This window comes from Dermacentor andersoni, chromosome 6 (assembly GCF_023375885.2).
Source record: "Dermacentor andersoni chromosome 6, qqDerAnde1_hic_scaffold, whole genome shotgun sequence".
Lineage (NCBI taxonomy): Eukaryota > Metazoa > Arthropoda > Arachnida > Ixodida > Ixodidae > Dermacentor > Dermacentor andersoni.
The window spans coordinates 146,923,159-146,946,629 of record NC_092819.1 but is presented as its reverse complement, the minus strand read 5'-3'; the positions used below and the strand labels follow the sequence as shown (position 1 = coordinate 146,946,629).

The window sequence follows — 23,471 nt, the reverse complement described above, 5'->3', positions numbered from 1 at the left end:
GGAACGGGCGCCTAATCGCGCGTTCACACTGAAACATTCAGCGTCTGCAGCGGCGCGGACCTCAGTTCGGCGGCGGCGACATCCGTCCGGCGCGGTTGCGCCAGTGGTAGCGCGCCAAAGGCGAGAACATGGCGAGAAGTGTAAACAAGAGAGGAGGATCTAGCCACACACGATGGCGGAGTAACGCCGACTTCCGGCGTCACTTAGCTTCACAAAGTGCGACGTCAGGGCTCCTCCTGAGATTTTTCTTCCTCCATGACGCAAGCTAGAACGCAAGCGGAGATAACTGCGCAGTTTCGAGCCGCGGCAACATCCTTGATATCCCGTGCTTGCTTGGAGGTTAGCGCTTTACATGGCACGACTGGCCCAGTGGGCTAGCCCTAGACTAGGGACCGGACTAGCCCAGCGCTTGTGCGACTTGCGCGAGCTGTCCCCTAAGTTGCAGATCGTGGTGGACATGGTGTCGGAGGTGCCTGTACATGACAGTCACGTACAAAGAGCCGTAGTGGCTGCTAATGAGGCGATAGGGAAAATGAGCCGAGAGGAATGTTTTCGAGGTTGTTGAAGTAAACAGGGAAGCGAGAAGGTGCAGTGGTTTTGAAGAGACGGGATCCATTTCAATTAGAGGCTTGGACGAGAAGTGGGCTGGAGACTTGCTGGTCGCGCTTTTGATTTTTAGGGGCCCCACGGGCGCTCGGGAGGCCGGAGTAGGAAGTAATGAAGAAGGTCCCCTAGGGGAACCTGAGAATAGCATCGTCGTCAATAACAGAAAAAGAATCAAAACAAGGAAGAGAGCTAGGCATACAAATGGTCATAAACATGCAGGACGGTAGAAGAAAGGAAAGTGGGCAGTGATTGAGGAGCAGTTAAATAGAGAACAAATATGGGTGTATGCGGTAACAGAAACGCGCCTTGGAGACTCGGAAGAGCCGCCAGAGATTGAGACTTATGTTTGAGAAGGGTGCAACAGAACTAAATCGGAAAGAAAGGGAGGGGGAGTCGGAATGCTCATCCATCAGGGAGCCAAATGGAAAAGAGCAAATTCAAAATGTCACGAGCATGTTTGGTTATTATGTACAATGAGTGGAATGAAAACCTGGCTGGGCATAACGTATTTGTGGACCTGAAATAATTGCAAAGGAAAGACTCGAGAGTTTGTTGAATGCTTCAGTGCTGATATTAAAAGTTCCGAGAATGGCCCCCTGAGGTGCGGAGCCGAGTTCCGGCCCTGACCTGATGCCACAGGCCAACCTGGGTCGTGATACCACAATTTCCATCCGCGGTTAGAAACCATGGATGTGCCGACACGGGAAGGGTTCCGGGAATGATGTCGAAATTATCCTATCAGGTGACATGAATGCCCACATACAGGATCTAGATGGCCATACTGACAACAATGGGAAGTCAACGCTAGATCTTTGTGAGCAACATAATCTCGTTATCATGAGTACAGGGCCTAAGTGTGACGGGCAGACTACGTGGGAAGTGAGAAACCGGTAATCTACCATTGATTACTGTCTGATTACCGAAGGAATTCATGATCAGCTGAGAGAAATGGTCATTGACGAGGAAGACTACAACAGCATAGGCAGTGACCATAAACGCATCATTTTAAAAATTGGATATGTAGTTGGGAAAGAGGGCAAGGAGCACAAAATGGCCAATCCGAATTTGAACGCTAATCAAATAACAAATATAGTCACAAGAGTCGAGGAAGAACTTGTCAAATGGCCAAGTAATGAGTGGGAATATAGTGAGTTTCTAAGTGTAATAACGACAAAAATATGCAAAGAAAGACATGTTCGTTGGAAAGGAAAAAAGAAACCGAAAAGCTGGTGGAACAGAGAGCTACGAGAAGCGATCGCCGAACCACAGAAAGCATCCCGAGAGGACAGGCTGGCAAAGAAGGCGCAGTTACCGCAGGGTGAGGTAGCCAGTAAATGGCGAATATACGGGGAGAAAAAGTATGTCCTTCAAATGCTAGTGCAAGCCAAAATAAAAGGTGAAAGTGAGCGTTCATTGTCAGAAATACGCGAGAAAAAGAAGGCTATGCCTAGAATATTTTGGAACCACATAAAAATATTAGGCAGGAAGCCTGGCACGATACAACAACATATTCTAGACCAAGATGGAAGCAAACTGGAACGGAACAAAACACTAAATTACATCCGAAAAATATCAGCCAAATCTTTCCAAGTCAATGACAAGGTTTTATTTGAGGAAAAAAGAGCACGAAAGAGAACCAGATGGAAAAGGAGCTGGACCTGACAAATTTCAACTTGAAAAAGAAAAAAACTAGGAGAAAATTCCTAAGCGCACAGCCACAGGGCTAGATAAGTTTCCCGTTAGGCTGATTAATGAACTAGGACCAAAAAGTAAGGAAGCTCTGGTGAAAGCAGTGGAAAACATTTAAAACATAAACGAATACCACACAGTTGGCGACAAAGTAGAATTAATTTAATTTATAAAGGTAAGGGGGAGAAAGAATTCACTCGTATAGACCGTTGACCATATCATCGGTAATATACAGGCTAGCAACGCAGGCAATCATATTAAAGCTGCAAGCATGGGCAGAGAATAGTCGCATTTTGGGAGAACTTCAGAATGGCTTCAGAATTGGTAGGCGTCTGGGTGATAGCTTATTTGTCCTTACTAAGTATATTGAAACATCCAGAGTAGAAAGGAGACCGTTATTTGTGGTCTTCTTAAACATTACAAAAGCGTATGACAACGTAGACCGCTAGATTCTGTGGGATATTCTGGAAGGGGAAGGCTTAGGCGACATTGGTATACAGCTTTTGAACGAGATTTACCTTGAGAATACCGTTCGCGTTGAATGGGAAGAGATGAGGAAAGAGGAGAAAGTTGATATCAACAAGGAACTGAGGCAGGGGTGCCCTTTATCCCCACTGCGGTTTATGATATACATGGTGAGGATGGAGAGGGCGCTGGAAGGAAGTAATATCGGGTTTACTCTTTCGTACAAACAGACGCGTGCAGTAGTAGAGCAGCAGATTCCAGGTTCGTTTTATGCGGACGACATTGTGTTGCTAGCTAAGAAGCAAAGTGATATGCAACGCCTGGCTAATATCTATGGACAGAAACGGGAGACTTTAAGTCTGAAATTTGGCGTTAAAAATCAGGTGTTATGGTATTCAAGGAGAGCAGTGAACAGACAGTCTCAGTACAGGACTAGGAAATACCTCGCGTGAAAGAATATTAATACCTTGATATATGGATAAACGAATGCAATAAACATATGGAAACACAGGAATAAACAATAACAATAAAGGGAAAGAGAAATGCTGCCATAATGAAACACAGAGCGCTGTGGGGATGCAATAGGTACGAGGTGCTCCGGGGTATGTGGAAAGGGGTAATGGTTCCAGGACTTACATTTGGAAGTGTGGTTGTTTGCTTGAAATCAGGGGCACGATCAGGACTCGATGGCAACCATAAGTCAGTAGGACGCCTCGCATTGGGCGCTCACAGGAAGACTACAAATGAATTTGTGCAGGGTGATATGGGCTGGACAAGTTTTGAAGTAAGGGAGGCTCACATTCAAATTAATAATGAGGAACAACTGAGAAATATGGAAGAAAGTAAACGGGCTGGGATAGTGCTGAGGTGTTCGCACGGGAAAAAGATTTAATCACAGTGGAGGAAAAGAACTAGGAAGCTTACCACCAAGTATGCGGCCTGTAGGGTGGGCAACACAGCAAGAAAGAACGTCAAGCGGAAAGTCAGAGAGGCTGAAATAATCTCATGGGTGGCGGCAATGGAAAAGAAACCTGCTATGAGTAACTACTTAAGAGGAAAAAAAACGAAATCAGGAAAGAAACAATTTATGATAACTCAGAGAGCTCTTTGCTATTCGAAGCGAGGCCTTAGAACACGCAATTATAAAGCGAGATATAAGAAGGAAGAAGTAGCATGTGTATGCTGCGGCAAAGCTAGGGAAATGATAAAGCGTGTTTTATTAGAATGTGAAAATATCTGTCCAGCGGTCGATTTAGGCACCTCGAGCCTCCTTGAAGCCCTCGGATTGAGCGAGAGCAGGGGCAAAGTAAACATTCCCGCAATAGAGGCTAGTAAGAGGCGATTGGAAGATTGTAGAGGAACACTAGGGAAAAGACAAAACAACGGAGGCGTACAAAAGGAAAGTTCACAATAGGGGTTCATGAAGTTTGATTATGGGAATTCATTGTAGGTTTTCTCCCTTTTTGTCTTTTTCTTCTTTAACATAGGTAGGACATTAGGCAATATAATAAGAGCTTGGTAATGCAACCCACCACCCCCTTCCAAAGGGGACGCCCCTAGCATCCATCCTTCCATCTATGCAGCGCGGTGGGCAAACAGTGCGAACGACGCGAATATTTGCGGCCAGAGAATTCCGTTCGCTGTAAACGCCGGACGCTCCAGTGTGAACGCGCCTAACAAGCTACGCTCTAAAAGTACTCAAAGCTCACACCCACGCAGGGGGACATTCCGTCTCACCGGGTGCCATGGCCCATTCCCGCGTTCATCAAAACCAGCGACGAGTACTGGCTGCTGCGACCGTCCAATTTCACCATCAGCGTCCTGCCGAGGCAAGTACTTAATTTAGAGTAGGCTTATTGGAGGTCTTGTCTGCCTCGCTAACCATTATTAATCCAGCGTGTATATATAGTATTGTTAGTAGGCGTACCTTTACACTACTTGACATGCCTGTTTTGAGGAAGCGCATTGCGATTTGTTTTTTGTTTTGCGGACACTGTTGTCAGGAGGGGCTGCTTCATAACGTTTTGGAAGAAAGGTAAACTGAAACCAAACAAAAATATTTAGTCGAGTCATACGGATAAATTATTCGTCTACAAGTCTATAATCGCCTTCTGCGTGTCAATATCTCGCTTTGTTGCGTAGAAAATTGCTACCAATTCCGTCACCCACGCCTAAACGGACGACCGTATACGTAAAACCCAAGGGACCTATCGCTCTGCCAATCTCAGTGAATCATTCGCTGGGGACGTTACACGAGTGCTACTGTAGTCCACAATAAGAGGCACGCTGTATTAATGACTTCGTCATTAATACAGCGACGAAGTCATTGACGAAGTCATTAATACAGACACATTATCTTTTATTGCAGCTGCCTATATCTTTTCTTTAGTGCCCTCTAAGTGCATGTCGTTCAGAGCTGATTCTTCAGTGCATAAACAAAAAAGAAAACAATGATTTATATCTTGCGTATAAATAAATTAGGATAACGTTTGCTGGGCTACACTAACCGTCGGTAACATTTACACTATATACATACCTGTTTTACAATGATGAAGGAATATTGATAGTGTACGGAAAGCAAGGAAGTATCACTTCAAACTCCTGTCATCCTCCATGCAGTAATTGGTGGTCTCGACGATGTTTCAGAACTCATCATCACGTCGTTTGGAGGTAGTGGGGCTATGATAGCTAAGACGGTATCCGGGCATTTCCTCACGGTGGCATTTCCTGTATTCACCTTGGCAGCGCCGGCCTGTGCCGGCTACGGATGGAAGTGGGGGCGCTGCTAGACGTGTGTTCTCGGTAAAGGAAGAAATCAGTCCTCGGCAACGCCTATATTTCTTCGTTGTACTGAAGAACTTAGTGATCTTCACTGTAGATGCTCTTACGAAACACAAGGTGGACGGTATTTTGGCCAGTGCAAAAGAAATCCGCCTTAATACAGATCGCGTAATTGTAGAGGCGTTCGACTACCAATGTTTGCGTGTCGCATTGGACATACTTTCGCGCGTCGCTTGAAGGTGTGATTTTTTTTAAACGTGCGGTGTGTCGCGAACGCGAGATCGGACGGACAGAAGGGAGCTCGCGTCTTTGATTACATTTGTGTTCTATCGTATAGCTCTTAGGTTGCTGCCTAAGCAGCGGTAACCAAGACATTTTTCACACTGAAGCCCGTTTCCATAAGTCCCTTCACAGCGTTTTTGTAGAGCTTTGCACGGACGAGAGCGCACCTCACAACGTTGAGAGGCATTGAAACCGCAGTGCCCTGGATCCCGGCACCCGGTGCCCCCTGGTGGACGCAGCCGCTGTTCGTTACGAGTCCGTTCTGAACCGCCCCGAGTGCCTGCGCATCCCTCCGAAGGTGGGCGCTCCTTCATTCCGCGGGAACTTTATTTAGCTCAAGCTCCCCATGTTGAGCTCAGCAGCGATGCTTACGCGTACGCGACAGGCTTCGGTTGAGCTCACCAGTACTACTGTGATCTTATCGTCCTTAGGTAATCATTTTTTGTTGTTGCTAATTCATATTGAGTCGGGGTACACTGCGGACCAAAATCCTATAAGAGGCAAGAAATCCGCAGTACGTATATGGGCAGCCCGTGGACCGCCCGCGGATCACCGGTGGTTAAAGGCACCTGTAGACTATTTCTATGGAGGAGACTAACCACACACCTCTTCTACACCAACACGCCGAATAATTTAGTGCCTACAGTACCCTAGCGCTATATCTTGCCAGCAACTAGCGCCCGAAGGGCACGCCATATTTCAATCGTTCCATGTTGTGATCGCAGTAAAATTAAATAATTAAATAAATGATCTGAATACCTTTTATTGGGCATACGCCAAAGACTTAGCTTCTTCTTCCTCCTCCTCCTCCTCCTCCTCCGGCTGGGCCTGCGTCCACAGGCCCAACGTCGGCTCCATTTCTGATACAGCCCACCCAATAATTGTTTACTCAAAAAAAAAAAAAGAAAAACAAACAAACAAACAAACAAACAAATAAATAAATAAATAAATAAATAAATAAATAAATAAATAAATAACTCACACACTTGCGTGATCTTGCAGAATCACAACTTTTCTTTCGCGAAGTTGCAATAAACATTTCAGTTGGCTGTAATTAAACCACATATTTGAGAACGTTCCCTTATAGTGTATGACTTGTCCGATTGACACGTGCCAACACATAACGTTGTTTGGGTGCTCCGTAAAGAAATTTTTGCAAGTGCTGTAAGTCATCGGCGCCCATTTTACTTAGCGAAAACACTGACCATATTGCACCCCTCCCCCCCCCCCCCCCTAATCTGTACCAGGAGTGATCTTTTTGGCGCTTACAGTTCTCCCAGGGCCACAGGTTTAATTCTGCTTTGTTCCTTAAACACTGTTATAACTCTTCGGATAGCTTGCCTAGCTAAACCACTGCTAAGTCCGTAATTGGTCCACACACTTCGGATTGCGTTTACACATTCCCTATAACCTGCCTATGGTGTTGAACAAATACGAACAAGGTGCGTTTTGTAGGTAATCAAGGGCCCCAGGGAAGCCTACCGCCAAGGTCACATAAGGCAAAAAGAGAAAAAAAAAGGTTCCGTAATTTGTCTGCACTCTTCTAACCAAAACCAGGAAAGCTAAATTTTCGACACACAATAGAACAAACAAGACACCCGTTCACAGCAACCATAAAATTGGTGTAAAATAAGCTATCTCGTGTTACTGGGAAGTATAGCTAATAAAGGCAGTGAGTCACTTTCTAACACGTAGTTAAATTTAACGCGAATGCACTATTTATTGCCCACGCATTTACCTTGGTACACAGATTCGCTACAGCCTTCCCATCATTTTCACTAACTTTATTCTCGATGACGTTTGTTTTTCTGCCAGGGAAAAGGGCTAAATTCTGCATGCTCGTAAAACACTCATAACGTCCCAGAGTGCTTGCGTACGTAACTTATTGCAAAAGCCGCAGTAAATCAAGCCATTTTGAACGTTGCCTACACATGACCTAATTATCTGTCCCTTACTTTCACCAGACAGAAACAAGATGCCTCCTTTACTTCACCGAGAGCACCAGGTGAACGTTCTATAACGCACTGCTATACAAAAAAAAGAAAGAAAAAAGAAACGAGGATCAAGGATTGTTTGTATCCCTCCTAATGGAGCCAGTAAGGTTAAAATTTCGGGATCCGTCGTACTTAACATGCCCGCCATTACTGTATAAAGTATAAAAGTATAAGAGTGTGTAACGCAACCTTTTTTTCCCACATTGTGAGAAGCGGCTCATAACGGCCGCGTGACGCTTGCGATCATTTGATCGCAAGCGTCAAATTGTTGACAAATTGTTTGCAAAACTGTATTTGATCCTCGCGCATTTAGCTGTCACGCACATATTTGACATAGCAGTCCGCTCATTGTTGCCACGTTTCATCTTGATGTCGTTTGTACTGATGCCGCGGCTGCGGGCAAAATTTTGGACCGCTCGCAAGAGTCAATCACATATCCTCTAATTACGTAATTTATTTCAAAGGACGTGATTAACGGAAACACTTTCAATATTGCCCACGCATGACCTATAACCTGCCTCTTGTTCTCGCCAAATCTAAACTGTGTGTAGGATAGAGTTCCACCAGGACACTGTAAAACGTAGCATAAAATGTTAACATAACACTTTCGCGTACGTTTAGAAGGAATTTTTTTCTTCAGAAGTAATATCTGATGCGAAGGTCGTTCGCTTCGCAAGCTAATTTACAGGTGTTTTGCTCACATCCTAGCTGAGTTTGATCTTAGTGACATTTTTAGTTATGTGAAGGCAACGGACAAAATTATTGCGCTGTTCGTAAAAGACACTCATAATGCTCCGGAAATCTTTCATACGCAATTCATTGCGCAACGGAAACACAAAATCCACACATTTTGCACTTTGCCTGCACATCTCCTTTCGGAAAACATAAGCGAGATGCCTATTTAATTTATCGAGAACATCGGGGAAACGCCGTACAATACTTGGAAATAGTGAAAAAAGAAAGAGGGCTCAAGAATTACTTTCAAAAGCTCCCGATAGCGCCAGAAAAGTTAACGCCGTGAAATGTCGCACTAAAGGTGTTGCCCATATATACTAAACTTTGTGCTGCACATTATTCTCTCGGGGTACTGGAAAAATAATAGTATATTTTTGTGTGATATCTGTATTTAATCTGCACGCATCTAACTTGGCACAAGATTATTGCATGCTATATTTGATCTTGGTGGCATTTGTAGCTATGCAAGGGCTGCTTACGAAATTTGGCGCCACTCGTGAAGGTTGATTATGTATGCTCTGGATCGCTTGATTACGCAATTTACTGCTAATGAATTCACCGGAAACGCTAAAATTTACATGCGAATTACTCATAACGTGCCCCATATTTTCGCCAAATATAAAACTTTGTGTAATATAGGGTTCCCTTGGAACACTGGCAAACACAACGTAAAAAGTTCCCATAATGCTTTTTTTTAGCACATGTTTAAGCAACTTTTACGTAAGGTTGTATTTTATCCACAGGCATTTCTCTTCGCACGCTAATGGCGCATATATTTTCCTAAATACTTGAAAAGTGTGATCTTGGTGGCGTTTGCACCTACTTACGTCAGGGCAGGGGGCTTAATTTTGCGTTGGTGTTAGATTACACTCCTAACGATACAGGGCGCTTGCGTCAGTAATTTAGTGCAATATCAGCAATAAACCCACGCACTTAGAGCTTTGCCTAAACATTTCCCATTACCTGGTCCCAAATTCTACCAAACAAACAAGGTACCTCCTATAATTCGCCGAGGACAGCGGGCGAACGTCGTATCACGCATGGAAATACTGTAAAAACGAGGATTCATAATTTTTTAAAAGCGTCCTCGAAGTGCGTTTTGTCTATACAAAGAGGATATCTTTCATGGAATGTTTTCTCATAAGAATTTCATGTCAGCACGCTCTAATAACACGGGTAAGAGGGGTAAAACATTACCCTCCCCTCAAGCCGTGGCGTTCCCCCTTAACTTTTACACCGTGCGGCCATTGCTATGCCGCGTTTCCTTCAAGCGGTGGCGAAAGTGTTGTGTACGTCCAGTTGATTCGAACCGAATGTGTTCCCGCGTCTCTTTCCTATGCAGTTTTTTATCGTTAGGCCTGGGCTGCATAGCGTAAAACTTAAAGTGCGACTGCGCAGGAGAATGGTAGACGCGGCGTCACTGCGCACAATGGTCGCTGGCTTATTTTTGAAGTGCTACGTGGACCGAAAACGGGACGGATGCCGACGCAGGGGTTCGCCGCGTTGCTGCGAGCGTACGTGCAATGTATGTACACACGACAAAGTAGCTGTTTCCGGTATTATTTCGGTTTGATAATCACCTGATAATACGGAACTATCTAATACATCCGTTTACAACTGTCTCTACATTACGCGCGTTAGATTTCTTTGTAGCCGTCGGCGGAAGAAGAAAGCGCTGCCGCTGACTTGTGAATGTGGTGAATCGGGCTACATTAACGACCGCATATGAAATGTACAAACTACAACATAACTATTTCCGGTATTATTAGGACCGGAGCTTTTCCTTACGAACCTCGCCGGGTTCTGTGGTCGTGGGTGCTTAGGCGTGGCTATTCTCTATAGACGAATAGGATAACCAGTAACAGCAGAGTACGCGCCCGGCTCGGTTCCTTGCACCACCAATAGATGGCGCTTGTCCCTGCGCATGAGCGGCAGCGGAGGCGCCGGCCTTGCGCAGGAAAAAACAAAAAAGAACCAGAAACTCGCCTTCGCGCATCCGCGGCAGCGGCATTGCATTAACATGTCTACAATGCCTCGAATAAAGCCTCCCGTGTCACTCGGTGCGAACATTCAATAAACACAAACTGGTGTTTCGACTTTTTATGCACTCACACAAAGCTCCGGTGTATATAGGTTCCTACTCGTTGGATCTGCTGCATTTCTTTCGTTTTGATAATCACCTCATAAAATGAAAATATCTCATACGTACGTTTACGATTGTCCCTACATTACGCGCGTAATTTTTCTTCGTAGCCGTCAGCGGTAAAAGAAAGTGCTGCCGCTTGTGAATGTGGTGAAATGGGCTACTTATAACGTTTTCACTGCTCTAACATCTAACAAAATGAATTATGGACAAACATGAACGGACACAACGTTTTCATGGTAGAACGCCTATTGTTGCTATCTTTGATGTAGGTGGCATTTATAGTTAGGCAGCTTTCAATATTTTGCGCTGCTCCTTAGAGTAACTATCTATATTTTAGAATGCTATATTACGCAATTCATTGCAAGCTCTGTAATCACACCACATATTTGGATAATTGCGTACACATTAGCCCTAACCTGCCCCTTATATTCAATAAGGTGAACCTGTTCCCTTGTCTCGTTTGTCCGGGATGCCAGAAAGACCAACTGCAAACGTGGTATGACACATGAAAGTAAGGAAAAAAATGTGGGTTCAGTAATCCTTTGTCGGACTTCTATTTAAATTGGGAAAACGACAGTTCTGCCACATGCTGCACATAGCATTCAAACTAATTTAACTAAAATTAAAGTTGGTGTTCTGGGGCGCTATAATGCAAAGCTATTTCAAACTTTTCTATTCCAATTCTGCAATGATCCCTACGCCATTGGCCAACAACTTTTTATAACCACCCCCACTTCGCCTTTCTGTCACGCGACGTCACGAAAACCGCGGTAACTCCCCATCTGATATAATGTGAACACAGTGATTATGAAGACGTGGAATCGGCGATGGGTAGAGTGAAAACAAAATGCACTATACTGATGGGCGACTTCAATGCCAAGGCAGGCAAGAAGCAGGCTGGAGACAAGGCAGTGGGGGAATATGGCATAGGCACTAGGAATAGCAGGGGAGAGTTATTAGTAGAGTTTGCGGAACAGAATAATATGCGGATAATGAATACCTTCTTCCGCAAGCGAGATAGCCGAAAATGGACGTGGAGGAGCCCGAACGGCGAGACTAGAAATGAAATAGAATTCATACTCTGCGCTAACCCTGGCATCATACTAGAGGTGGAGGTGCTCAGCAAGGGGCGCTGCAGTGACCATATGATGGTAAGAACTCGAATTAGCCTAGACCTGAGGAGGGAACAGGAGAAACTGGTACATAAGAAGCCGATCAATGAGTTAGCGGTAAGAGGGAAAACAGAGGAATTCCAGATCAAGCTACAGAACAGGTATACGGCTTTAACTCAGGAAGAGGAGCTAAGTGTTGAAGCAATGAACGACAATCTTGTGGACATCATTAAGGAGTGTGCAATAGAAGTCAGTGGTAACTCCGTTAGACAGGATACCAGTAACCTATCGCAGGAGACGAAAGATCTGATCAAGAAACGTCAATGTATGAAAGCCTCTAACCCTACAGCTAGAATAGAACTGGCAGAACTTTCGAAGTTAATCAACAAGCTTAATAAAGGGAAAATCAGACATCCACCCTTTCGTAGCAATTGCTACAACGGAAACCCATACGGGCTCCTCGAAAGAAAAGCTTCAGAGTTGAAGAAAAATTCGTCCTGGTCCGGGACTCGAACCCGGCACCACCGCCTTTCCGGGGCAGCCGCTCTACCATCTGAGCTAACCAGGCGGCTAGCAGATGGCAGGGCGAAGTCGAATTTGTCGACAACACACGAAGCAAAGGCAAGTGTTTGACGTAGTAGTTCTGCGGAAACCCGCAAGGTGGAGAGAACTACTACTAGAACTACTACGTCAAAACTACTGCTAAACGCAGAACTACTGCGTCAAACACTTGCCTTTGCTTCGTGTGTTGTCGACAAATTTGACTTCGCCCTGCCGCCGATCGCTCAGGCGCCGCCGATCGCTCAGGCACTGACTATTCGCACCTGCCAGAGAGCATGGGTTTATTTGCCTGCAAAAAAAAAAAAAAAAAACCCGCAGGGGCGTCTGCGTCAGCAGGCGTTTGGTGTGTTGCGACACCACGTACCCGAGCACACGAGGGTTGGACCCTCCCGCGTGTAACCGTGCGCGGCTTAGTCATGTCTGGGGAAAGGGGGATCCTGGGGATTGAGCTGATGCTGGGTGTTTGGACCTTTAAGGCCCCCCGGCGGAGGCAACACACTCCTTTGGCCTCTGCTTCACATAGACGGCACCCCCGGACTGACCCACCCGGGGGAAATCGGTAGTTGCCTTTTCCTGTCCCCCTCTTCAATCTTTTTCTTTCCTATCTTCTTTCTTTTACTGTCCTATCATCTATTCTCTTCCGTCACTTCCTAATTTTTCTAGGCGGCTAGGGTTAACCTTGTGTATGTGCCCTCCCTTGGGTATGTTATGTTAGGTTATAGCAGCAATGCACGGCTGGTGTCTGCAGCCTTACACGTTAAGTGCTACAGCGTCCCCCTGTTGCGCTCCGTGGTGGGTGGCCGCCATTGCCGTCGAAAATGACCGAAATATTATGGGAACACCTGCTTTTCCACGTGTACTTGATCGTCACCCTCAAAAGAGGGGACGCACCGATGGAATCCTTAGCCTTTTCAAACCAAAAGAAATTTTCCCCCGATTCCAAGTTGTTCACAGCGAAAAAACGGAAAAACCAGCTAGAACCGTATCCCCATTCCTTGTTGCAAAAGGGTTGACTGATGCACTTGGCCCAGGCTATAAGGTCACGAAAATGTCGAGCGGGGACCTGCTCCTTGAAATCCATGATAAAGAACAGTACAACAAACTAAACAAACTTGTGGCATTTGGAGACATTCCTGTAACCGTCTCCCCTCATCGGTCTATGAACACAGCGCGCGGTGTAGTATCTGATGCAGATCTCATCGACTTGTCCGAAACAGAGCTGTTAGAGGGCTGGAACGAGCAAAATGTAACTAACGTCAAACGAATCATTATCCGAAGAGAAAATAAAGAAATTCCAACAGAGCACCTGATCCTCACTTTTGCCACTTGCGATCTGCCACAAACAATAGAAACCGGATACACAAAGATAGCTGTCAGACCATACATCCCTAATCCAAGAAGATGCTTCCAATGTCAAAGATTTGGCCACGGATCGCAGAGCTGCCGTGGTAAACTCACATGTGCGAAATGTGGAGTTCAAGGTCACGCCTCAGACAAGTGTGAAGCGACACCTCACTGTGTAAACTGTGATCGGGAACATCCAGCATACTCCCGATCATGTCCCAACTGGAAAAAAGAAAAGGAAATTATCACTCTTAAAGTACATGAAAACATCTCTTTCAAGGAAGCACGTAAAAGGTGCTCACCGTTCCCTACCACAACGTATGCCGATGCGACGCGTCAGGGGGCAGCGCCGCACCGACCTTCGCCACCTGCCCAACCCGCACACAGCGAGTTGTTGGCTGTGGCATCCCCCGCCCCCGAGGTGGCAGTAGTCAAATCTGCTCCACCCACCAAGACAGAGAGGCCGGCTACCGCGGGTACGTCGGGCCTCAAGACCACGCCTCGCCAGGCGAGGTCTGACAAACAAACAAGGAGCCCGCAAGCGTGGGCATCCAGTGCCTCCCAGGAGGCAATGGACACAACACCGGCACGTTTGGTGCCGAAACACCGGCGTGGCTCTCTCGAGCTCGCCAAAACAACCAAAAAACCCATAAGAGGGCCAGACGACGGTCCTGTTACTTAAAATACACCACTACACACCTCAACCCAGAACACTTCTCATCCCAATAAAATGGCTGTACAAATTATTGATTGGAATGCCCGTGGCATTCTAAACAACTTAGATGACATCAAGGAAATAATACATGAGTTTAATCCTAGGCTGTTCTGCGTTCAGGAAACACAGTTGAAAACATCAAATACAAATTTCTTAACACAATACACATTATTCCGCAAAGATCGCGATGATGGCCATGCCGCGTCTGGTGGCATGGCTATTATAGCTCAGAGGTCAGTTGCTTGCCAACACCTCCACCTTCAAACTAATTTTGAGGCCGTAGCAGTTAGGGCAATTCTATTCGATAGGCTGGTTACGGTCTGTTCACTTTATGTACCACCCGAACATCGTGTGCAACTAAGGGAACTTGAAACGCTTGTCAATCAACTCCCCGAGCCATTCATTTTAACTGGTGATTTGAACGCCCATAATACGCTTTGGGGCGACTCGCGCTGCGATGCAAGATGGCGTACTGTAGAAGACTTTCTTTTATGTACCGGTGCGGTTCTGCTGAATAAAAAAGAACCCACTTTTTATAGCACCACACATAAGTCATATTCATCAATAGACCTAACCATAGCCTCTCCATCTATAATGACGTACCTTGATTGGAAGGTCCTAAAAAACCCTTACGGAAGTGACCACTTCCCTATTCTCTTAACTTTAACAAAACGAGCTGATCACGCTCCACAGATTCCCCTATGGAAAATCGACTCGTCGAATTGGGAACTCTTTGACAAGATGACGTATTTACAGCGCGATGATTTGCTCTCTTTAGACATAGATGATGCTGTGGCATACTTCACACGTTTTATTATTGACGCCGCTGAAAAATGCATCAAACAAACTAACGGACTTACTAATAAGCGTCATCTGCCTTGGTGAAATGACGAATGCAAAGAGGCACGGAAAAAACAAAATAAAGCTTGGGGTCTGCTTCGTGACTCTCCAACTGCGGAGAACCTCATTAATTTCAAGAAGGCAAAATCACAGGGCAGGAGAACACGTCGACGTGCTAAGCGAGAAAGCTGGGAAAGGTACATATGTAGTATCAATTCGTACAGGGATGAGGGTAAGGTATGGAACAGGGTGAACAGGTTAAAGGGCAGGGAAACACAACCGCTTCCTTTAGTAAACGCTCAAGGCGACACCATGAAAGATCAGGCAGATTTCCTGGGCAGGCATTTTCAAACTATTTCTAGTGCATCACACTATGCGCCAACTTTCCTAAAATTCAAGGAACGCATAGAGCGAGAGCGCCTTGAACGAAAATGCGCAGCGGATGAACCTTACAACCGTCCGTTTAGTCTCGCTGAACTGAAGGCTGCTCTCAGTTCCTGCAGCAACTCAGCACCAGGTGGTGACCGCATAATGTATGCAATGATCAAGAATATGTTTCCAGAAACATTGAACACACTTCTGTCCCTTTACAACACCATGTGGGTATCTGGGCATATTCCATCCTCATGGAAAGAAGCGATTGTCATCCCAATTCATAAGCAAGGCAAAGACCCCGCATTAGCCAGTAGTTATAGGCCAATAGCACTAACAAGCTGCATGTGTAAATTATATGAAAAAATGGTAAATCGGCGTCTAATCTATTTCCTGGAAAGCAACCGTCTACTTGATCCCCTTCAATGTGGTTTCAGGGAGGGTAGGTCAACAATAGACCATCTTGTTCGCATTGAGGGAAACATTAGAGAGGCTTATATACACAAACAATTTTTTCTCTCTGTATTTCTGGACTTGGAGAAAGCCTATGACACAGCATGGCGATTTGGAATCCTGCGAGACCTATCTGCAATGGGCGTACGGGGCAATATGTTAAACATGATAGAAAACTACTTGTCTAACCGCACATTCCGTGTTAGAGTAGGCAATGCCTTGTCCAGGCTCTTCACTCAAGAGACTGGTGTGCCACAAGGGGGCGTGCTTAGTTGCACACTCTTCATTGTGAAAATGAATTCCCTTCACAAAGTCATTCCATCCTCAATGTCTTATTCAATATATGTGGATGATGTGCAATTAGGATTTAAGTCTTGTAACCTTGCAGTTTGCGAGCGCCAAGTTCAACTCGGACTGAACAATGTCTCAAAATGGGCAAATGAAAATGGCTTCAAGCTAAACCCCCTCAAAAGCTCCTGTGTACTTTTTTCTAGAAAGAGAGGCTTGATACAAGATCCAGATATTATGCTGCATGGACAACACATAACACCCAACACTGAACATAAATTTTTAGGCATAATACTTGACTCAAAACTAACCTTCATTCCTCATATCAAGTATCTGAAAGCTAAATGCCGTAAAACAATGAACATCCTGAAAATACTGTCACACACAACATGGGGAAGCGACAGGAAATGCCTCATGAACCTTTACAGGAGCCTTGTACGATCGCGGTTAGACTACGGTGCCGTAGTGTATCACTCTGCTACACCCAGTGCTCTCAAGATGCTGGACCCTGTGCATCATCTTGGTATCCGCCTCGCCACCGGTGCCTTTAGGACGAGTCCCATCGAAAGCCTCTATGTAGAAACGAATGAATGGTCCCTAGATCTGCAGCGGTCATATTTTACTCTTATTTTCTGAAAGTACATGCTAACAAAAATCATCCTTGTTATCCCACCATAAACAATATGACATCTGCAACGCTCTTTCATAACAAACCTACAGCCAGAGAACCATTCTCGATCTGTGTGAGAAAGCTGAGCGAGGAAATGGATGTCTCTATTAATGAAAATTGCCTAATGGCTTCTGCCAAGCCGTTTCCGCCGTGGTTGTGGCGCATCATTGACTGCGACACGTCATTTGTGGAGGTAACGAAGCACGCTCCAGAGGCCCACATTCATATGCATTTTCTAGAATTACAATTCAAATACTCGTGTCAAGAATATTACACAGATGCGTCTAAATCACATGCTGGCGTGTCGTATGCAGCCGTCGGCCCATCCTTTTCTGAGTCCGATCTTCTGCACCCTCAAACAAGCATATTTACAGCAGAGGCGTATGCAGTATGGTCGGCTGCAAAACACATCAAACAGTTAAAACTACGTAAGGAGGTCATATACACAGACTCATTAAGCGTTGTGAAGACATTGATGTCATGCTTCAACCACAGAAATTCAGTAATTGCAGATCTTTTCTCTCTCCTCTGCACTATTTCTGCCTCTGGCCAACATGTAACGGTATGCTGGGTGCCTGGACACAGAGGTATTGAAGGTAACGTCCTGGCAGACCGAATTGCTACCTCCTTAGACACGAAAGCTTGCAACATGTCCGGGGCCGTTCCGGTCTCAGACCTAAAGCCATACTTACGGAAAAAACTAAGAAACCACTGGCAGCATAAATGGGACGCTGAAACCCTTAATAAACTCCACATAGTTAAGCCACATTTAGGATACTGGCCACCACTGACCAAGTCCAGACGAAGTGATGTCCTATTCTGTCGTCTCAGAATAGGGCACACTTACGGTACACATAGCTTTTTGTTGACTGGCGGAGAACGCCCAATATGTAGTAGATGTGGGGAGACACTCAGTGTTCAGCATGTCTTCCTAGAATGCCGCGAAACACAAGTCGAGCGGAAAAGACACTTCCCCTTAGCATATATACAGTGTATACCACTTCACCTGGCACTGTTTCTAGGCAGAGAACCGCTATTTGACATGCAATCTACCTTGGCCTTTTTAAGCGACGTTGCCACGCTCCACGTTTACTGTCCGAGAAATTCGTAACACGGCCTCTTGCGAGAGGCCACGGTTGCGATGTCAACCTTTGGAATAGCACATGCCTCCGGGCCCTTGCGCTCAAGGTATCCGCTTAGGCTCTTGTGCTACTCGTCAACAATCACCTGTTGATTTATGTTCATGTAACGCCATAACACCATATTTGTACATCCCATACTTACATCAGACCCTACTTCAGTCATTCTCATATTTTTGATTCCTTATGTATTTAAGCAATTTATAGCTCTCAGTTTTAGGCCTCTCTACAGCCACGTCACATCAGCCATTAGTCAATTCAGTGCTCATCACCACTGCCTTGGCGCTCTTTGGCCACACCTGGCCCTTGCGCCAATAAACACTACATATCATCATCATTCGCGTGCTATAATGCTTTTTGCGTGGCTGTGTAACGTTTTCGCGCACTTTCGGCACGTTTACGACCTCGCTCAGTCAACTTTTCTTTGCTGATGATCCTTTTTAGCGGTATTCTTAACCTTCCGTTGCATGCCGCCGTGATTTTCGACGAGCCACCCCTAGCTAAGTAAGGGAAAGCGGACCAATTCGCACACGCCACACCACCCTCTTCATCCGGTTATCGATTTTCAGTGCAGTGGCTCGGCCCCATCGAATCCCTCTCCGCTTGAGCCGTGCTATGTTATTCGTTTTTAAAGCAAACAAAAGTGACCTCCTATAAACGAGTAAAGCATTTGATTGGTCTCTTTAAACAACCCTGCGGGTCACCGGCTGATGTTTGCGTCGGCGGTTGCGCAAATTTGACGTCCGGAAAATAGAATAAAAACATATTGGAATAGTTTTACGTCATAGAGCCCCTGTGGAGTTGTCTTAGTACTTTGGTAAATTTAGTGAATTGCGGTAGTATGACTCTGGAACGCTTGGTTATGTAAATTTCTACAAAGACTGTAACTAAGCTACAGCGATGAAACATTTATTGTTCGTCACTTATGACACGCTTTCTACTTCAACTAAATCCGTGTGCTTAGCATAGTTCAGCAAGGAGACCGAAGAACAGCGACTACTTGTCATGCATCGAGTTTAAAATTTGGGAGAAGACAAGTATTCAGTTGTTAGTTTTAAAGCACATGAATACCCTAGAGACTCCAAAGTTTCGCCGTACATTATCCATAGTATGACACCCATTTTTTTTTGAAAATATGAAATCTCTGCCAATTATTGTGCGTCTGCAGAAATTAGCAAAATTTTAAGCGTTTTGTATGGCCCTTTTATAGGGACCAAAAAGGAGGGTTTAGCACTGTTCATTTACCCAGAATCGACTCACAACTTTCAAAATATGCCTGCATATTGTAAGTTTTTTTTTTTTCATAAAACCCCGGAAACTAGCATATAATGGTTTTGGGCGGTTTTAGTTGCAATAAGAGCTTCGCTGTCAAAACAACAGCAGCAGCATCAGGAACAACAACAACAACAACAGCAGGAACAACATTTTCGAGGAGATGCTGCGAAATCTACGATGTAACCGCGGGAGTGGGTGCACAATGCTGATGACGGGCGTCACCACAACTCTTGGTTCTTGCTTTTTCTTTCTGGTTGACAAAATGTACACTCACGATAAAATGACCTATTCTTTATCACTAAAGCGCTCATGAGGCATCTAGGGTAAGCTAATAACGTGTCTACAATGCCTTTAAACTAAGAGAATTGAGACAGGGCAGGTTCGCGTCATTGTACAGTAGCGATAGTTCGCGTCACGCTCAAGGCACTGGCAGATATTGCACACCGGCGTACTTGGTGAGTGCACACGTATACCAGAATGCTTGATAAGCACGTCATCAGAATTGTCTTCACGTCAGTCACTCGATGAAAAGGCGGCGCTACAGAAACCACACGAAACAGGCTCAGTACCTTAGCACTCAGCTGTCGGTGGCCTCACTGTCTTTCTTTTTTTTTTCCAAGCATGTGAAAACGCAGTCGCATTCGTCCTCCGTCACTTTCAGGAAAGCGGGTGTTGAATTATTTCGACTATCACGATCGTAGGCGAAGTCGCAGCACGCGCCATGCTTTCGCACATACTTCCAGGCCGTGGAGGCGTACCGGCAGCACAGCGCCGGTTACATCAGCCGCTTGGTGGTGACGCTGCTAGGCGCCTGCGAGAGCTTTCCCGAGCCGCTCATGGACGAACACTGTGAGTATACGGCGCACCGGGCGTGTCTCCAGATTTAACACATTCTCGCATCTTCCGTACGCACATCTCCGAACGCGCTAGTCAAGTGTACGGGTGCGGTGTGTGGCATTGTGCACATGTGCCGTGCAGTGGAGGCCACTGAGGCGATGTGCTGAGACAGTTTCCTTTCCAGCAAGCGGTACCTTCCTGACGGCCAACCGGGCGACCCGCTGTCCTCTGTGCTGTGAAGAGAGCCATATATTGGATCACGCAATGGCGACAAAGCACACCATCGCTTTGTGTACCTTGTCGACTGCTGAAGCACGCCTGGCACAGAGAGATAGACTGGAGGCTGGGGTTTCACGTGCCAAAACCACGATGTGATTTGAGGCACGCCGCAGTGGGGACTCCGGATTAATTTTGACAACCTGGGGTTCTTTAACGTGCACCCAATATACAGTAAAGGGGCGATTTTGTATTTAAAGGGACACTAAAGGCAAGTGCTAAGTCAAGGAGGACTGTTTAAATACCATTCCAGAAAGCTCGCAACGCTTGTTTCGTGCCAAGACTTAGTTTACGAGGAAATTGCATCTGAAGAGTCCTAATACCTTTTTCGAAAGTCAAATCTGCTGCCACCGAACCGGAGGAGTGATGACGTTGCATACGCCATCACCACCCTTTGCTTCCGTCGGTGAGTAAAACGGCTCACGACAGACGGCGGTACCGAGCCAAGACAGAGCGGTGGACTCGCCGCTGCAGCTGCTTTTTGTTCAAGTGGCGTGGATTGTTCGGGCATCCAGCGACATCACAATGGAGTTGAATGTTCTGCTATTTCCAGTTTGTGCGAGTTTCGCGAACCAGCAAAACCAGCAAAACCAGCGCAGCACTACCCGATAACAAAACTACCGAGACGCGAAAGCGTGGGCGGCGCGGTGTCGAGCGACAACGAAGCCTTTCGACCGCGCGCGTCGTTGTCAAGGGTAATTTCAGCGAGTTCTTTTTCATAAAATGATATAGAACTGGACAATTAGCATTTTACTTCGTCTTATACAGTAATACAATGATTTTTTTTTTTTTTGCAACGAGTAGCTCACTACTATTCACAGAATTTAACTCAGGAGTGCTTTCGTCATCGGGCAAGTACTTTAATGTCCCGGAGGAGTATCTAATCATGTCCCTCATTTATCTCACTTTCTCGATTATTCAGAGTCCGAGTCAGAGCCACAAGTGGTTTTATTTAGGCATAAAATTAATTACAAGATCTTGTGTATACAGAAGGAGGCCCCATAGTCGGAGACTGAATCGGGACCCTTAAGGCTCTATTCGTGATAATATTGACGCCTCGGAGATTATCGAGCACTAATATATCACTTTAGCTTGACTTCGTATTGGTCTTTAAGGTCCCTTAAACCTCCATAAAAATGCGGCCGCCGGGCCGGGGATTTCATCCCGCGTTTTCGGACTTAGCAGCGCAACGCCAAAACGAATATGCCACCATGGCGGCTGTTGGCCTGGCGTAGGATGATTGCTAACAAAGAGTAGAGAAAACCACTTGGCTGACTCGTTGAGAAATGTTGGGGTAAGCTTTCACCTGATAATGACCGTGTGCCTGCGACAAAAGGCATGCCTGCGCAGATGTACAGGGTCGTCCATTTGTAGGAAAAAGGGTTCAACAGTAGTTAAGCTAGCACAGGACATCAGCATTTGTTGTTTTTTTTTTTTGAAATACAGGTGCAGTTTTAGCATTTCCCTAATTTTATGGCGCACTGTGTCGTATATGACCCATAACACGGACATCGTTATGCGACGCTTGCGCGTGAGCGCGACAACGGTGTGTTGAGCGCGAAGTAGGCGAAGTATGATTGACGTTAACGTTGACGGTGTAGCTGTGCCTACACTCGTCGATACCGGTACGCAGACTTCCATAATGAGTGTTCACCTTGACATCTGCCTCAAAAAAGTGCTGACGTTTGCCACTTTCAGATTTATTCGTGCCGCTGAAGGAAGAAGTCCTGAAGTCTTGGGAATGTGCACAGCTCGTGTCACCATTGCCATTCAGCATAGTACTACCACATTTACTTTCCTGGAGTAATGCCCCAGCGACGTGATTCTTACTTTGAACTTTTGTCGACGCAATTGGCACTCATTGACAGTGCTATCGGCGTACTTCAACTTGCGCTTCCTCGTCTTGCCAGTATTCGAGCTGTAACGCCGCTTCGCTTGTGAGCTGTTGATAGTACGGGGTTGCAACCACACGCCGCCACGTTTGTCGTCTTGTCGGCATGGTAAGGGCTGTGCAAATATACTTTGCAATTGTATCATGATATGATACAAGATATTCAGGCAGCAAGTATTTGAGATGCAAATTCAATATACTACCGTAATTATTGTATCCGATACGACACCTTCCATTTGTATCTAAAGATATCCCGATGCATTCGGAAATTTCTTACTATACATTTATATAATGTAGCAGGAAACGCGTATGCACAAAAGTGTTTGCTTGGAAATGTCTTAACTCTGCCCAGCCTTGTTTCATTTCAATGAAATGGCTTAATACCTAAAGATTCTGTCTCTCTTCGTCAAAGAATAGTATTTCCATTCCGAAACAATTTATTGGGGTTGCTTTAGCTGTTTAACATGAAAGTTCTTTATACGTACGCTGCGTTGTCAGCGGTTCTTGCTTGTCGCTTTTGTGATTTATGGGAGTCGCTGCTCTGCTTGCCGAACATCTAGCGGGTCGTCACCTAATTACAAGAACGTCAATAAGAAGCCTCTGCACGATGGCGCAAATACCGCTGTGGAGTTTAATTTGCACCGTAAACGTGTTACCGTTTACACAATACCGGATCGCGGGACAGCTTTACAACAGCAACAACGCTGGTAGCAAAATTTTTTTGACGCATCGTGTATACAGAGGGCAGATAAAGCTCCAATTACCTTTCATAGTCTACTTATCTGCTGGCGTAAAGCTTTCGTTAGCGACACATTCATTAACGTGCAATCATTTTACGATTTTTCTTTCTTCTACTAACAAACTTGTGCAGCACAAGAACGTTTCATACGTACTGTAATGGCACAAAGCGTCGCCGGATACCACCGCTATTCGCACTACTGCCATATGTAGCCCCCAATTACCTGGTGAGTTGTGACAGTAAGAAACTTAAGTGTGAGGT

The 23,471-nt window shown here is 45.6% G+C and overlaps 1 protein-coding gene across 1 annotated transcript in view; it reads left to right on the top strand.

Moving 5' to 3' along the window:
* The first annotated feature begins 352 nt into the window (after window positions 1-352).
* LOC126523641 (beta-hexosaminidase subunit beta-like) overlaps window positions 353-23,471 on the top strand; it is a 71,227-nt gene continuing 48,108 nt past the window's right edge. Inside the window, exons 1-4 of the mRNA XM_055066726.2 lie at window positions 353-469; window positions 4,480-4,589; window positions 6,022-6,121; window positions 20,211-20,316. Coding sequence (XP_054922701.1) covers window positions 353-469; window positions 4,480-4,589; window positions 6,022-6,121; window positions 20,211-20,316 — 433 coding nt within the window. The remainder of the gene's footprint in view (window positions 470-4,479; window positions 4,590-6,021; window positions 6,122-20,210; window positions 20,317-23,471) is intronic.